Here is a 16,370-nt window from a genome sequence, read left to right as displayed (position 1 = left end):
GCAACCGGAAGTGAGTTGTTTTGTCTCTTAACTTGTCTTTACACAATCACATTTACATTGCTAAGTATCTTTTCCTCGTTAGAGATGATAAGTATAAAAATCTGGGAGACACCACTGTCATGGCACGCGAAATGTTCTCTTCCGGTTGCCGTCCGCGTCACAAAAACGCGGGTGCTTAAGCTGCCTAATACCAATCTCGTACCCAGAGTCCTCGGGCTTCTTGGTCAGCGGGTGAACGCCCGGAGAGACTCTGGGATAATGGACTTGAACTATATTTTTGATTGGCCGCATGCGTAACAATGGCAGTCCGACAGGAAGTCGGTAAGTAGTTCGGAAGCCCCAGAATTTGGAGGGAGATTCAAAATTTAAAACTAGTTTCAGTGCCGTTTGTTTTTTCCTACCTCAGAAATATATAAATCACAAAAATAATAAAACGACGAGGTTTGAATTATGTCTTATACCGCACGGGAATTTTCCCACGCTGCTAAAAAGTGATTACTGTTGCTGTTGCAAAAGTACCGTGGGAAAACATTACATCAGTCTCTTTGAGGAGAAATCCGTGGAATAAGGTCTTGTCGAAGCCATTCAGAATTACGGAAGCATCAAATTGTAGTAGAAGAGGACATTTGTGTCGTTTCCACAAAAATTTGTCGATCGTGTTGCTTGCACGATGGCATTCTGAACGATGGAATGTACGCTGAAACGCTAAAAATACACTTACCTAAAGCGTCAGAGGTTTCACCTTCACTTGCTCTTACAGCAAGCCAATGATCATTTCGCCAGTTTCTTTGTGTGTAAGGATAAAATTCTTGTTTCTCGAACATTTTCAACCCGCCATTTCTACTGTTTACGGTTTTCTCTTTTCTGTTTCCGTTTAAACTTAAGCATACGTAATAAGACCGGAACCCACGTTTTCTGGGAAAAACGATTATCCCAGAGTCTTTCCGGGCGCTCACCCGCTGACCAAGAAGCCCGAGGACTCTGGGTACGAGATTGCAATAATACTTGTTCCGCTATTACACTGTTTTACCATATTTGGTCGACAGGACGCGCAAAATGTAGTGCCCCCGTGAGACCGGTTTGGAACACGGCAAATACGGACGGAACGGTCGACGGAACGGGAGTTTTTCAATGAAGGAAATTGTTTTTAATACGATGCAAAGCCCTAGAATTTAGCTTGTCATCGCTTGTACGCAACTGGCAAAATATCCGCGCGTGCTACTGAATATGTTAAATCCATTCGCAATTGTTGGACGTGAGTTGGCCAAACTTCCTTCAACTTTGAAAACAAGAAGACCGGACGTTCTTTCAAATTTACAAATTGACGATATGACCGTGTAAGGTCATATGTTATATGTCATATGATATGAGTTGACTGAACCGCAACGGATTCGATTGAGTAAATTAGAACGCTAGAAACGTAATATCCGAGATTGAAATTTTACCAAAATGAATAAATAATACGATATATATCTGTACCTCAAGTTTGAACGTGATGATTTGCTGGTCAGCAAAGTTCATGTTACATGTGAGTGTGCTACAGTCATCACTCATGCTGCAGCCGTCACCAAGGTTTATCCTCGAAGACGGCGACCCAGAGCAATATCCTCTGCTAAAGTCAGCTAAAGAAAAATAGAATCATTTACTAAATGGTAATTGATAGCGGAAAGTATTGCACGGTTATTTCAAAACCATATTTTGGGGAAATTGCCGGAACCTCCACAAGTAAAGTAAAAAGAGTAGTTTAGATGCCATAAAATCAAGTAGTGTATAAGAGAAATTTGAGTTTCAGAAATCCACCAAACCCATCTAAGAAATCAATTGCCCTTGAGTTCACACTTTTTTCAGCCCTATATATTGCACCCAACTTTGATTGATAATGGTTTTTTCAATTCACTTGAGCACTTTACAATTAGTGGTAACGTAGTGTATGATCTCACTGACCACCCTCCTAATTTTATAATTTTTAATAAATTTTCAACACTTCCTTGCAGTGTCAAAATATTCAAAAGAGGTTACTCAAAATTTGATTAGCAGGTCTTACTCAGTGAGATTCAATTAATTGACTGGGAAAGTGTTTTTGTATCCAATGACACTGCACGCAATACGTTTAAATCTTTTTACTCAAATTTTTCTCGCATAACAGACAAACATATACAGTCAAACAACAATCTAGGAGGGAAATAAAGCTCAAATCAAAACCATGGATATCTAATGCTCTACGATAGTGTATTCAAAGTAAAAATAATTATTAGAAGAAATATCTTAAGACAAAATTTATTTATTACCACGCAAAATTTAAGCTACATAGGAATAAATTAAACCACCTTCCAAAAATAAGCAAAAAACAATATTATAATGAATATTTTTTTGGAAACATTAAGGATGGCAAAAGGATTTGGAAGGGCATTAAGCAAATAGTAAAATGTAAGCCACAAACTAGCCAGAGGCTCAATAAGATTATTGATAACAACTCTGAAATAACTGAACCTAAACTTGTTGCCAATGCATTTAATAATTACTTTACCAATATTGGTAAAAATTTAGAAAATGAAATACCATGTGCACCCAATAGCCCAATGGTATATTTAAATAATCCAATATGCAATAGTTGTTATATTTTTCCCACCACATGTAGTGAAATTGAAACCGAAATATCTCAGCTAAAAACTGGTAAGTCTGTAGGGCCATCCAGTATTCCAATTGGCATACTAAAAATACTAAAAACCTATATATCAAAACCTCTGGAGATTGTTTTTAATGCTTCCCTTTCAACTGATGTTGTTCCCAGTGACTTCAAATTAGCAAACATCATACCTGTATTCAAAAAGGGATTACAGTTTTGCTTGGGCAATTACCGTCCAATCTCCCTCATTTCTGTCTTCAGTAAGCTCTTAGAAAAACTCGTTTATAACAGACTAATCAAATTCTTAGAAAAAAAACAAAATCTTATTTGAAAATCAATATGGTTTCAGAGCTAATTAATAAAATTCAGAAAGCAACTGCATGATGATCGAAGCTATTCCTGTGATATAGTCCTCGATTTTACTAAAGCATTTGACATCGTCAATCATCAGATTTTGATTAATAAATTTGAGTATTATGGTATTCGAGGTATTGCCAAAGACTGGTTTATCTCTTACCTCAGTGACCAACGACAAGTTGCTACTGTTAATAATGCAACATCCTCTAAATGCAATGTAAGTTGTGGTATCCCGCAGGGATCAGTACTTGGTCTACTGTTGTTTTAATAATAATAATAATAATAATAATAATAATAATAATAATAATAATAATAACAATATTTACAGAGGATATCACCAAGCTAACACTAAGTTAATTAGGGTGGTCCTCTATCTACAGAACTACAATTTACTGTGCGGAATAAGAACTAAAGCGTAAGATAAAAAAAATTACAAAGATAAAAAATAGAAGAATAAATATATATACTAGAATATAATATTTACAGAATATATCAATTACAAATATATTAATTACAAACGATTCCGGCCACATATTTTTTAAACTCTTCTAGACTATAGTTTCTAGTGCCCACTGATAAACCGTTCCAAGCTGTTACTCCCCTGTACAGGAAAGACCTTTAATTTGTCCTGTCTTAGAAGATAGCTTAGGTATAAACAGGTTTCCACTTGCAGCAGATCTTGTGTTAATTTGATGTTTATCTTTAACATACTCAAACCTATTATGTAAATAATTAGGGGTAGATTTATTAATGGTTTTATACATCATTATGGACGTAAAATAATCTACACGTTGATTAATGGTCATTGGTCATTGGTTTTAATTATATATAAATGATTTTCACTGTTGTTCAGATATCTTCGATTTTCATCTTTTTGCAGATGATGCAAATTTGTTTTATAAAAGTAAAACTCTTTCCATGCTAGAAACAAACATAAATGTTGAATTAAATAATATTCACATATTGCTCTGCTATTAAGCTTTCACTTAATATAGAAAAGTCAAAATTTTTGATTTCCCATCCACCTCAAAAGAGGTTACACTCTCACAATTTCAGTCTGGCTATAAATCTCAAGAAATATAAGGAGGAATTCTGTAAAAGGTATCTGGGCATTCTAATTGATTCAAATTTAAATTGGAAGGACCAAGGTTGAAGGTATTGTCAAGAAACTTTGAAGAAGCATTGGTATCCTTTCTAAACTCCGATATTATGTTGGCCTAGATATTTTATTAAGCTTATATTATGCCCTTATATATCCTTTTTTGACCTATGGAATAATTATCTGGAGAAATAACTACCACTCTTCAGCAAAACAAAGCAATAAAAATGCGAATAATTACTTTCTCTAGATTCGATGGGCACTCTAGTCCCTTGTTTAAATCTCTCGAAATTATAAAATTTTTGGACCTAGTAGCTTTTTATTTAGCAATCTTTATGTATCAATATCATAACCAATTACTACCACCCGTCTTTATTTCTTTTTTCCACTAAAATAACAGCTCCATAACTATAATACAAGGCTTGCTGCAAAACAGTCTTATTATCTCCCAAAAGCAAGAGCAGATTACGGAATATTCAATATCAGATTCCAAGGCCCTTCAGTTTGGAATTCCATTGACGAAGATATTTTAAAATTATCTCCATTGTCTTTGTTTAAAAGAAAAATGAAACAGCAATTTATCAAAGATTACTAGAATTCTGTACATCGATTTTGTAATTTTAAGATAAGAAATAAAAACTATTCTTTTGAAATAATAAAACTCTTTTGAAATGTAAGAATTTTAGTCACTTTAATATCCTGGTAGTTTACTTAACTCTATTTATCTATATTTTTGTGTGTATTTATGTTTGTTTGTTCTTGTATCCCTGACCTGAACATTTTAATGCATCTTTTCTTTTAACTGGCTGCCTGGCATTGCTGGCCAGCAACACCACCATCATCTGCTGTATTATTGTTATTATAATTGTATAATTATTGTGTAATTGGCCGTTTTTATACTAGAGACGCATAATTCGTCTGGGACGAACTTGGGCAAACATTTTTTCTGCGTCTGTTAAATCCGTCTAGTATAAAGACGGCCGCAAGACGCATTATGCGTCTGGACGAAGAATTTATTTTAGTGCGTCTTCGAAGACGCACTAAACTGGAAAGTTCGTCCAGACGCATTATGCGTCTAGTGCCCGTCTTTATACTAGACGAAATTAACAGACGCAGAAAAAATGTTCGCCCAGGTTCGTCCAAGACGAATTATGCGTCTCATATAGTTCGTCCCGTCTTTACACTAGACGGATAACATGAGAGACGCATAATTCGTCTGGACGGATTATGCGTCTCTAGTATAAAAACGGCCATTGTTACGTGTAATTAGGCCTGGTTTTAACGTCGCATTTTACATGTGCCGAATAAGGTGGCTGAACACAGTTTTTGATACCTGTTTCATTTACCTTTTTCTCTAAAACCCTTGATCCTTTCACTGGAATATCTAGAATTTCCTCCGTTAAAGTTCAAATTTTTTTCAATACTCTAGTTACTTATTTCCTAAAGTATTTTCGTGCCAAATTTCGTTAAATTCTAAGGAGTGGTTCTCGAGAAATGGGCGTATTTCCGAGAAAGCTATTCCGCATTCAATCGCATTTTGTAACTTACTATGCATGCGCTGCATTCGATAAAGAAAAATCTGCAAATTGCGGAGTTCTTTGCATCGTTACCTTTTCTAACAAACATTTCTCATAAAAGACTAAAACCATCAAAGCACTTTGTTCCATTACGAGGAAAAATAGTACGGATAGCGGAAGCATTGAGCAAATAAAATAATTGCTGTATTGAAGCCACGCCGGGAAGCCACGTTAATTTTTTTGCAATCCTTGCGCGTGCGCTGCATTGTGTTAGCAAGAGCGCGCGCGAAAACTGTGTTCGGCCACCTCAGTTGAGTTGCATTTATTACTGAGTTCACTACCAGTCCCCCCTTTAAGTTTCTCCGCCAATATGGTGGACAACAATAAAGAATCAATGTCTATGCCTTTCAAATATCATTCGCGTTAACAGGAGACGACATTACCTCCGGGGCATTACCTATTGGCAAAGGAGAAGAGGGCTTTTGACGGTATTCGTTCTCTTTGGATAATTATGTGGCTAGCCTTACACACGTATGTTTCATCCCTGCCAAGGGACTCATCAGAGACCTTTCGGCTAACTCGTCAAACATCGCGTTTGAAGTCCCGCTAGCATCAAAATGATGGTGGCAATCTGGCCTTATATAACATAAGGATTCCCAATTGCATAATATGTCAATTAACAACCTGAAAAAGTGTAAGAATTTCATAATGGATAATTATGTGGCTAGGCTAGCCACATAATTGTGCATTGTGACGCGGCAGATTTTTCTAGATGAATGTTAGAAATAGCACTGCTTTGAACAATAAATAGTCTCCATACTTTGTTATCTTTTATTTCAATTTAATTTGTGAAGCCAAATTCAGAATAAGCCCTTGAAGAGGATGTGTCGTCAAACTTGCTTGAGATGGACTGAAGCTAAGCAAAGGAAGGTAAAGATGATTCATCTAGTCTTCGGGCCACGCCGGTTGCGTAACAGTTTTTGTATTCCGCTCGAATGATCGATGCATTTCTGCTAACGCTTTTAGCACAAAAATCGCACCAAGCGTTTAGCAGAAAATATCCTCAAGCATATAATAAATTATCAACGTAAGAAAATATGTAGAAGAAGGACTTAATTAACCGTTCGATCAAGATGAACTTGCTTCGCCTGAGCCTTTGTTAGTCGTAGAACAGTATGTCATATGTATTGACTCTCATATTAAAATACAATAAAAAACGTTCTCTGGCTAAAAATTTTCAAAAAGAATATAAGCTTTCGGCTGTCGATCTACAGCCTTCCACGGATAAAACGTTGAATGTGAATTAGTGAAATATATACAGAAAAGGCGAGATAAAAATGATAAAAAGAACAGAGTAAAGGTATGAAAAATGGTGGCTATTGTTTAAAAAGAATTTTATACTGATTAGGAATCGGCTTAAAGTTATTGTCAGCATGCTTGGTAGAAGAGGTGTGCCAGGCCTCTAGAGTTTTCCTAACACGAAAAGAGCCTTTGTCTATAACTCGAGAATGGTTGAAATCAATGCGATGACCGAAAGACCACGCATGTTTCGCAATGTTTGACCCATTAGCACATGTTTTTACATTCCTAACGTGTTCTTTCTTGCGGGTTTCAAAGCAACGGCCAGTTTCACCTATATAACACCAATCACAATCGGCACAGGGTATTTTATAAACCACGTTGGGTTGGTGTTCAATAGCTGGTCTGAATTTAGGAGAAAGGAATTCTTGTTGTAAAGTCTTGAGGGGCTTATTTACAACTCGGATATCGTGTCTTCGAAGAATTCTTGTTAGAGGTTGCGTAACACCATTGATAAAAGGAAGGACAGCAAAACCGTTAGGGTTCTCTTGAGGCGTAAACCATTTAAAAAACATGCCAACCAATTCTTCAGGTGAAGGGATGGCATGTGTGGTTGGTTTGGAAAATTTCTGCTTTAAGATATTGGAAATAACAAAGGAGGGATAGTTGTTGGCTCGTAGAGCATCAAAGACGTGATTGATTTCGGTATTTTTCCCTTGCGGTGTACTTGGGAGTTTAATTGCGCGGTGTAGGAGGGTCTCAGCTGTGCTGATCTTGTGGCGTTTGTCGTGGTGAGAAGAAAAGTCTAAATATCTGTCCGTGTGAGTTGCTTTGCGGTAAACATCAATAGTGATCGTGTTATCCTTGCGAGAAACCAAAGTATCCAAGAAGGCGATCTGTTGGTCAGATTCCTCTTCAATAGTGAATAAGATGTGTGGATCGATGGAATTAAGTGTAGTATGAAAAGAATTAACAGCATCTCTTTTGATGATGCAGAAGCTATCATCCACGTAGCGTTTCCATACTTTAGGTTGTACTTCAGACGTGTTAATGGCCATTTCTTCGATCGCTTCCATGCACAAGTTCGCCACCACAGGGCTGACGGGGCTACCCATCGCGCAACCATGGATCTGTTTGTATATCTTATCATCATAAATAAAGGCTCTTTTCGTGTTAGGAAAACTCTAGAGGCCTGGCACACCTCTTCTACCAAGCATGCTGACAATAACTTTAAGCCGATTCCTAATCAGTATAAAATTCTTTTTAAACAATAGCCACCATTTTTCATACCTTTACTCTGTTCTTTTTATCATTTTTATCTCGCCTTTTCTGTATATATTTCACTAATTCACATTCAACGTTTTATCCGTGGAAGGCTGTAGATCGACAGCCGAAAGCTTATATTCTTTTTGAAAATTTTTAGCCAGAGAACGTTTTTTATTGTATTTTAATATGCCTAATCCTGGCTGCGCTTCAATTTTTAATCGTATTGACTCTCGTTGCGGATTCCTTTTTTACATCATGATCACACGTTTCGTAAGAACTAGATTTATAATTTTGATCCATCACAATTAGATATTAATTTTATTGATAGTCTCCTCACTTTTCTCGAAGTGCCAAGTTTAACTATTTTAAGAGCAGAAATTAAACTGTTGACAAAAAGACAGTGAGGACCCAGTCATCCAACATCGATTGCCGTCCGCAAACGTGATCTGCTTTTCGCAATCAAACGTGAGGGAATTCCCGATGAAATTGCAGTTTTAACAGGAAAAAATCTTGAGCAACACAAGAATCAACGATCGATGATCACGAGAGATAACCCTTAAGTCAATTCCTTTATCCGAGAATTTTACAACGATTACCGCGCAGCTGAAAGCACTATCACCTCTTTCAGCCAAAATCGAAAGATCGTGAAGCTATATATGCGCAGAAACTGCCGATTGCCAATAATGCTGCTGGAATTTTCCGAGGACGCTGACGACTCGTCAATGGCTTTAAGCCGCAGATCCGCTAGAATGCATCTCACGTTTTGCGGTTGGCTCGACGCACGAAACTTTCATTTCAATTAATAAAAGTTATACTGAGTCATTGCACTTAGAACAACCACGATCACGATTATGTTAACGAAGAACTTTTCAAGATTTCCGAGAAGCAATTACCGGAATATTCCTGGTGTTAATTGCAGCAACGGTATTCTAATAAGGAATAAAAAGAAATCTTCGAGTCCAATATCGTTTCTGTTTTCATGGAATTCTTGCAGCTATTTTAACATTGTGAAACTGACAGAGAAAACAATGTTACTGTTTAAGGAAACAAAGAAAACATACAGTTGAAGAATCAGAAAATCACCGGTCCGTTTTAGCTATACCAGTTCGCATAGCAATTAATCCCATTAATCCCATGTAAGACTTACCCGTGGTTGTAGAAATAACTTGGCTGAAAATTAGAAATAAAACCACAGCGCTGTAAATTTGTTTAGATGCCATAATTACGAGAAAATTAAGATACCGAAAAAATGGAACGATCAATGGACTCAAGTTGTGCAGAGAATTTCAGGCCGAAGGTCTCATGAGTTCGTTAATTCATAAGCTGATTGGTGGAAATTCAGCACCATTCCTGTTTGACCGGTTTTGGAGCGTTCTTAGAATCTCACTTTGATTCTAGGAACACTCCACCCAGTATTTTATGCGCTTTACTTCACGGTCTCTGCATCTGCCAGTCACATCAGGCAAATGAACCAATCAGAGCAAGAAGAAAAAAATGAAGCCGCCGCTTTATATAAATATTTTGAGCAATAGCCGATACAACGTAATTCCAACGTCTTTAGGAAGATTGGCTTTCCTACATTCACGCAGGCGGAATAACCTTTTGTTGGCCTTCTTAGTCATCTCCTCAATGTGATGATTCCAACGGAGATCGTCCTGGAACCAGACTCCCAACAATTTAAAAACATTGTCTCTTTTAAGCTCACAGTTTCCAAGATGAAGACTATCAGGAGTAGTAGGTGACTTTCTGAAGGTCAATAACATGTCCTTTGTCTTCTTGCTGTTTATTAGCATGTGGTTGGATGTTGTCCACTCATGTATACTATTAAGTACAACTTGCATAGAAGACTCGTCGTTGGTAGAGATAGACTCATAAAGGTGTAGTCGTCCGCGTATTTGCATACACGGACTCGGTCGTGGAGGTTAGCAGGTAAGGCATCATCGATGTCATCGATAAACATATTAAATAATAGCGTTGAGATTACGGACCCTTGCGGGACACCGGCTGGGCAACAACTTTTTGTAGAGAGAGCTCCAGGGAGTTTCACTTGTTGTGTGCGGTCTGTCAGGAAACTCTGGATCCATAGCCATAGACTGGTGTTGATATTCAGTTATTCCGGTCTTTCCTGTAGATGTTGTATTCGCCAATTGATATACTGGACGACGGGGTTTCGCTTGTCAGCCATGATTCAGTAACAATAGCAATAGAAGCGTTGTTGATTTCCGCTACACCTTGAAGCTCATCAACCTTATTACTTATGTGGCATACGTTAGAAAGAAGGAGCGACGGTATCGAAGTTTTCGATTGGGTTACAGGGAGTACCTGGATACAATTTTCTGGAACGTGTCCTCTCTCATATGGCCATATACAATGAGTATAATGGCGAGTATTCGATGGTGTCCAAGACTCGATCTTCTTTGCAGAATTTAGGCGACATAGGCGGACAGTATGTCCAGCTCTACTCGTTCTTCTGTTCTTTAATAGGCCAAGTGACTTTAAGCGGTCAAAAACTTGTGTAGGAACACGATTCATCAAGGCATTATTTAGGCATTGTTGTCCCAAGCTAAGCAAAGCTGTGCGAGTAAACATTATGAAGAATTCACGTAGGAGCGTTGTACGTCTGATTCGAAAATAGGAATACCAACAATTATATATTTAAAATGAAGTATACCTCGCGGTAATACTTCTGCAGGCTTAAGATACTTAAAAAAAGTAATATATAAGAGAGCGACCCAAAGTGCTGCCAACCGTGGCGCAACGCGTGCCAATTGACGTCATGCGGAGGACGACCACAAACATACTTGCCAAAATCCGTGCTGCACGTGCAGCACGATTATTTATGCTCTTTTAACCATTGATATTATTGTTTTGTGGGGTTGTCGTAGTTGTAGCCGTCGTCGTTTCTCAAACTCCTTATTATTAAGCATTCCTGATCTGTCAATTTCTTTGATGACGGTTCAGGATCTTCTCAATGTTAGTTTATGGAAGTTGTTTATCTTCTTTGTAAAAGAAGTATTTGTTATGTTTCTTAAAAATTAGCAAATGTATCTGAACTTGTGTTGTTTTTGTGTCATCAGGTTGATTTGTTAGCGGGTTTGACAAACAACCTACAACGTAACAATTGTTGAAGGACAAGTCCCAATTGTCTCTCAACCCTCCCCTGAAATCATAGTATGCTACGGATATCCAGGTACATGATAATTTCGCACATCTCTCATAATCTTTCTGCTTCCCAGTTTACTAATTTCAGCACTTAGATTCCTCTATTTTGACCGTTGGTAGTTATTCACTGTTTTCGTCGATCAGTAGTCCATTTAGAAGATCAGTCTTTCGAGTGGAGAGACTTACATGTGAGACGGGCCTATGGTTCAGAGTCCTTATCCGAAATGACGTCGATTACAAAGATGGAGATGATGAAATTACGAACAAGACGGCTCTTTTACCTTAGTCAGTGTTGGTTCAAGGGGAGTTGAAACTCTTTAAACTCTCAGAAATTAATATAAGAAACCTACAAGAAAGCGGTCTTTATAGCCGCCTTTTCTATTGTTTTGGCACCAACATGGCCGGCTTATCACGTAAGTGCAATCAACGAATAGATGCACAATAGATAACCATGGTCTATGGAGCATTCTCTAGACTTACAAATGGATTATAAGATTAGTTAATAAAGTTTTATTTCTTACCTTAACAGTAATATGAGTTGCCGCAAATAGTTCCAGAAGAATGTACTGGTACACGCTCCAGCTGGAAGGATCCTGAAAATCACACCACAACAGGGACGACGTCAACTATTGTCATTAATGCCAACCAGAGCCTCATTGGCTGACGAAACAAAGGATCTTTTGTTCTTGTGGTTGGCACATTTGAATAACAAAAGCAATGTTTTGTAAACGGATATCTTCCCCTATTGCTGGTTTTCACTCACGTGATCAACAGCCATGTTTTTCAACGAAAACAAAAGGAAGCGTTTGCATAATAATAGAGTTAAATTCCCGGAGGATTTGGTCGGGGCACCAACATGGCCGCCTTTTCTTTGTTTAGGGGCACCAACATGGCGGTCGTGACGTCATGTGAAAACCGAGAATACGTTTGGTTACGAACGATTGACGGAGAACTTTTTACTTCGTGTAGTGATACACGAGACCTAAACTAAAGAGAGTATAAACAAAGAAACAATATCAAACCAGTTTACAACAGATGACTCGCAAGCCATGGCTTTTACTCGATTGTGTACGCGAAATAATACTCTGAAGTTTTATAATCTGTGTTTCTACAAACGTCATCCGGCAAAGTATTCCGTTCGTTTTAGGAAAATAGAATTTCTATAGCATAACTATGATGAACCAATTTTCAAAACGCTTTTTGTCTAAACCTTATCAGCAATTTTAGTAAACAAAATTGTAAATTTTGTTGTGTCAAGAGTATGTTTCATTTAAGGGCCATATTAGGGCTATCATATCAAATAACAAAAACAATACTGTTATTCTAATATTTTCAATCAAAGAACGAAATGATATATGAAATGAATCATATACTGAAATGCGGATACGAAATCAGGTGAAGCTATGATCCTCGCAGTTATGGTCGCAATTTTAGCAATTGCGTAGAGAAGCCTGGAAAATTCAGGACTTCAACGGGGTTTGAACCCGTGACCTCGCGATACCGGTGCGACGCTCTAACTAATTGAGCGATGAAATCACTCACGTTGGGAGCTGGTCATTTGTGGGTTCTAAAATTGCGACCATAACTGCGAGGATCATAGCTTTACTTGATTTCTTATCCACAGTTCATTATATGATTCATTTCATATATCATTTCGTTCATTGATTAATTCCTTACGGGAAAATTAGAACCTTCAAATGACCAGCTCCCAACGTGAGTGGCTTCATCGCTCAATTGGTTAGAGCGTCGCACCGGTACCGCGAGGTCACGGAATCGCGAGATACGTCTTTCATCTGGAGCAATAATGGTACTATTGATTTGGCTGAAGTTTCCGATTAGCCTTGGGTTTGTCTCGGTATTTTGGTTATAGCTTCAGTAACCAGGATGGGCTGGTCTCCCCCTCGTCAATCTGTCCTCTCCCCTGTAACCTGCTCGGCTTGGTTAAACCTGCCGTGAGCTTAGATTAAGCCCCCACCGATATAACTCACAGGATCATAGAGGCACACAAGCTCCCTCACCACGTCGAGGTAGCAGCACATGAGGGAGGGGATAAATTCAATGCAATTTTCATTCTCCCTAATATCCGTACTAGAATACGTATCATCTGTCCGTTTCATGAAAGGCAAATTTGGAAGCCCATTAACCATCCCACAACTTCTGATTTTAGCGTCACATGTCGCTATCTTTTTAGTATGTCTCTGAACAAGACTTGTTTTTTTATGGCAGCGCGAGTCAGGCGAGGAGCTTTGTACCGTAAATGTCCCTGTCTAATAACAATGATAATAATAATAATAATAATAATAATAATAATAATAATAATAATAATGATGATGATGATGGTGATGATGACGATGATAAATTGAGCATCTGAGAGCCCGAAATCTCTTTCACGAATCCGTCCTCCTTTGAGACAAGCAGATTGCTTGTCTCATTCACTTGCAGATCCCTTTATCATTAGGAAAAAAAATGTTCATGAAATAGGCATACATACAATGAAGATGCCACAGGAAGACCACACCCAAAGTTCGGAAGCATCCTCAGTGTCAAGCTTAGTCGCATTTCTGTTTGCATTTGCATGTCACTGAAGTTTAGCCCGGCTGGTTGGGGCTACTGCTTGAAAGGGCGACTGTTAATACACACCGTTTTGTTGTTGACTTTCATTGTCTCTGTTCTCTGGACAGTGGCGCTTGTTTTTCCAAACAGTGCGGGTAGAAGATCCACCGCAATTTTTCTTTTAGAGCTCTCTTATAAGTACTGTTGTAAAAATTGAAGCGAATCAAAAAAAAAAAAAAAAAAAGAAAAAACAAAACAAAACAAAACAAAACAACAAAACAAGAAAAATAGTAAACAAAAATTGTACGTTAGGTGATCACCCCATTAAAGTGATAACTGCTACCAACTGGGCTTAACTTCAATGACAACTACACTCGTGCAGCAATAATTGGAATAAATTTAGACTTAACTGTTTTTTTTTTGTTTATCTCTGAAATTAAGTTTTGTTGAATTGTATAGGGTTATTTCTTTGATGGGTGACCGTAAAGAACACACTGTTTTGTTGATTGTTTCTCTTGTTCTTTTTGTTCATTCCTGTTGTTTGCTTGTATCCCCAAACAATGCGGATGTCTGATTTTTTTTTTGCTTCGGTTTGACGTACTGAAACAAGAATTTTAAAAAAAGAAAAAGAAAGGAAAAAAAATGCACAAAACGGGATGTGGTAGGTGGTTACCCATCCAAGTGGGCACCCCAGTCAACAGGGCTTAACTGCAGCGACAACACATCTAAATCAGGGGCGGATCGAGGATTTTTGTTAGGGAGGGGGTGGGCACCTGCTGCACCCTCCCCCTAGATCCGCCCCTTTGGATTTAGCTCCGAATGTATGATTTTTTGCTCAATACTCAAGTTAATCCTTGTTGGAAGAAGTTGGAAGAGTTGCTGTTGTTTATTTGCTGTACTCTTTTTTTCGGATTTCAAATCTGTTCTTTGAAAAGTAGCTCCTGTTCTCCTTGGTATCCGACTTCCCTAAACAGTGCAGGTACCTGATCCACCCGCGGGGGGTTAGGGGGGAGGGGTTTACTCCCCTATATGGGCTATATATATGTGGGTATGTGCGGCCCCAAAGGTGATGCCACAGGACATCCACGGCTAATCGTGTTATGAGCACTGTTGTCAAAAAGGTATCGAAGTCTGTGAGCATTTTCCTTTATTGGCTATTTAAGTCTTTTTATATATCGACGCAAAAAAAAAACATTTTCAAAAGTAATACGCTGGCACATTTTGTCCCTATCAGTGATTTCACAGAATCTAATTTTTGTAGGCCAAGTTCGTTTGCACAGAAATAAGCTTATCAACTGAGTTGATATGGTAAATTGACCACGGTAAAGAAATTCGAATACGTGAGGCCTTCGTCAGAGCGAATAAGTCTCGAACGCATGCCACTATAGAAGTTCAAAGGTAAAAAAAAAAAAGTAAAAAAAAAATGTTAAGTGGTACATTTATATAGCGCCTTTATCACAAACGTCTCAAAGGCGCTTTACAATGATCAATTTACCCCCAGCGGACTGGAAGCATATACAGGCAGCATATGGCAGGCATGTAGCAGCCTCTTCTAAGCAGTCCATGCATGCTCGTACTCATTTTACCGACCTCGGAAGGATGGAGAGCTGAGTGAACTTTAGCCGGAAAGAAGGTCGCCAAATATTCCACTCATGGGCGTACCCAGGATTTTTCAAAGGGAGGGTCACACTGTCACATTCATTCCAACATGTTTCTATTGTCTCACTATCATGCTGAATATTTAATACTTCGAAAATAGATTATTGATGACTGTTCCGTATCTTTAACCTTTAGTGGTTTCCAAATGAATGGACGTTTGAGGAATGTTAATGTTAACGCATGCTCCACTTTCGAAGTAGACAGCTAGCGACTGCAGGCGCAAGTACATAAAATGGCTCACCTGTGACATGAACTGTTCAATTTCCGCCGGGTTTCCTTCATACTTTCATCGATTAGGATGTCACTTGTTTCTTCAAGAATGAAACATGATCTTCCCTATCGAACTGAGAAAATAAACGAGCAGAATTCCCTGATTTGCCATGACAAAATGTATTGAAGCGGTTTTCGGCAACTTGTACTTTGTGTTAACCTCACGAAAGTGAGATACTAGTATTATACCGGCAAGTTGATTTGTTTGGGAGTAAGTAAATCTCATCTTAGTACCAAGACCAGAATGTTTATTATCTCGCTTTTCTACTTAACTGGGAATAAAAAATATCGCAAGATTTGCATGAAAAGGGAAGTCACTGCTAACATTGTAGTCTCTGTAGTATAGTATGGCCGTTGGAAGGTCCTCTTGTAAGAGAAAGATTTTTCGGAAAAGGAATTTGCAACGGAATGCCCTTATAGAAGATTAAAGTTACGATGCATTGCGAGTGTTTAAAAAGATGTCGTAACACGTGCAAAGCGCGCATTTACGGGAGGAGTGAGGGGAAGTTGATGTGAGAATATGATCTTATGCAGACGCAGGGTCTTCTTGGAATCGGTCAAG

At 38.2% G+C, this 16,370-nt stretch overlaps 1 protein-coding gene and 1 long non-coding RNA gene across 8 annotated transcripts in view; one reads left to right on the top strand and one right to left on the bottom strand.

Moving 5' to 3' along the window:
• Positions 1-15,903, bottom strand: part of LOC138028881 (uncharacterized) — a 24,366-nt gene extending 8,463 nt beyond the window's left edge. For 2 of the 7 annotated variants that reach the window (XM_068876502.1, XM_068876508.1), the window contains exons 1-2: positions 9,312-9,510; positions 1,480-1,622 (exon numbers count right to left, since the gene is read on the bottom strand). In XM_068876502.1, the coding sequence (XP_068732603.1) occupies positions 1,480-1,622; positions 9,312-9,384 (216 nt within the window). In that variant the 5' untranslated portion in view covers positions 9,385-9,510. Of the gene's footprint in view, positions 1-1,479; positions 1,623-9,057; positions 9,251-9,311; positions 9,511-11,847; positions 11,973-13,817; positions 13,836-13,966; positions 14,282-15,779 lie in introns of those variants that run through there. The other 5 variants (XM_068876503.1, XM_068876505.1, XM_068876506.1 and 2 more) reach the window with 5 other exon arrangements.
• On the top strand, positions 11,220-12,579 carry LOC138028883 (uncharacterized). Its single transcript, XR_011127757.1, has 2 exons — positions 11,220-11,354; positions 11,856-12,579. It is a non-coding gene; the product is annotated as an uncharacterized lncRNA (long non-coding RNA).
• Positions 15,904-16,370: the final 467 nt, after the last annotated feature.

This window comes from Montipora capricornis, chromosome 13 (assembly GCF_036669925.1).
Source record: "Montipora capricornis isolate CH-2021 chromosome 13, ASM3666992v2, whole genome shotgun sequence".
Classification (NCBI taxonomy): Eukaryota; Metazoa; Cnidaria; class Anthozoa; order Scleractinia; family Acroporidae; genus Montipora; species Montipora capricornis.
The sequence above is the reverse complement of the archived record's forward strand: the minus strand, read 5'-3'. Positions and strand labels throughout refer to the sequence as shown.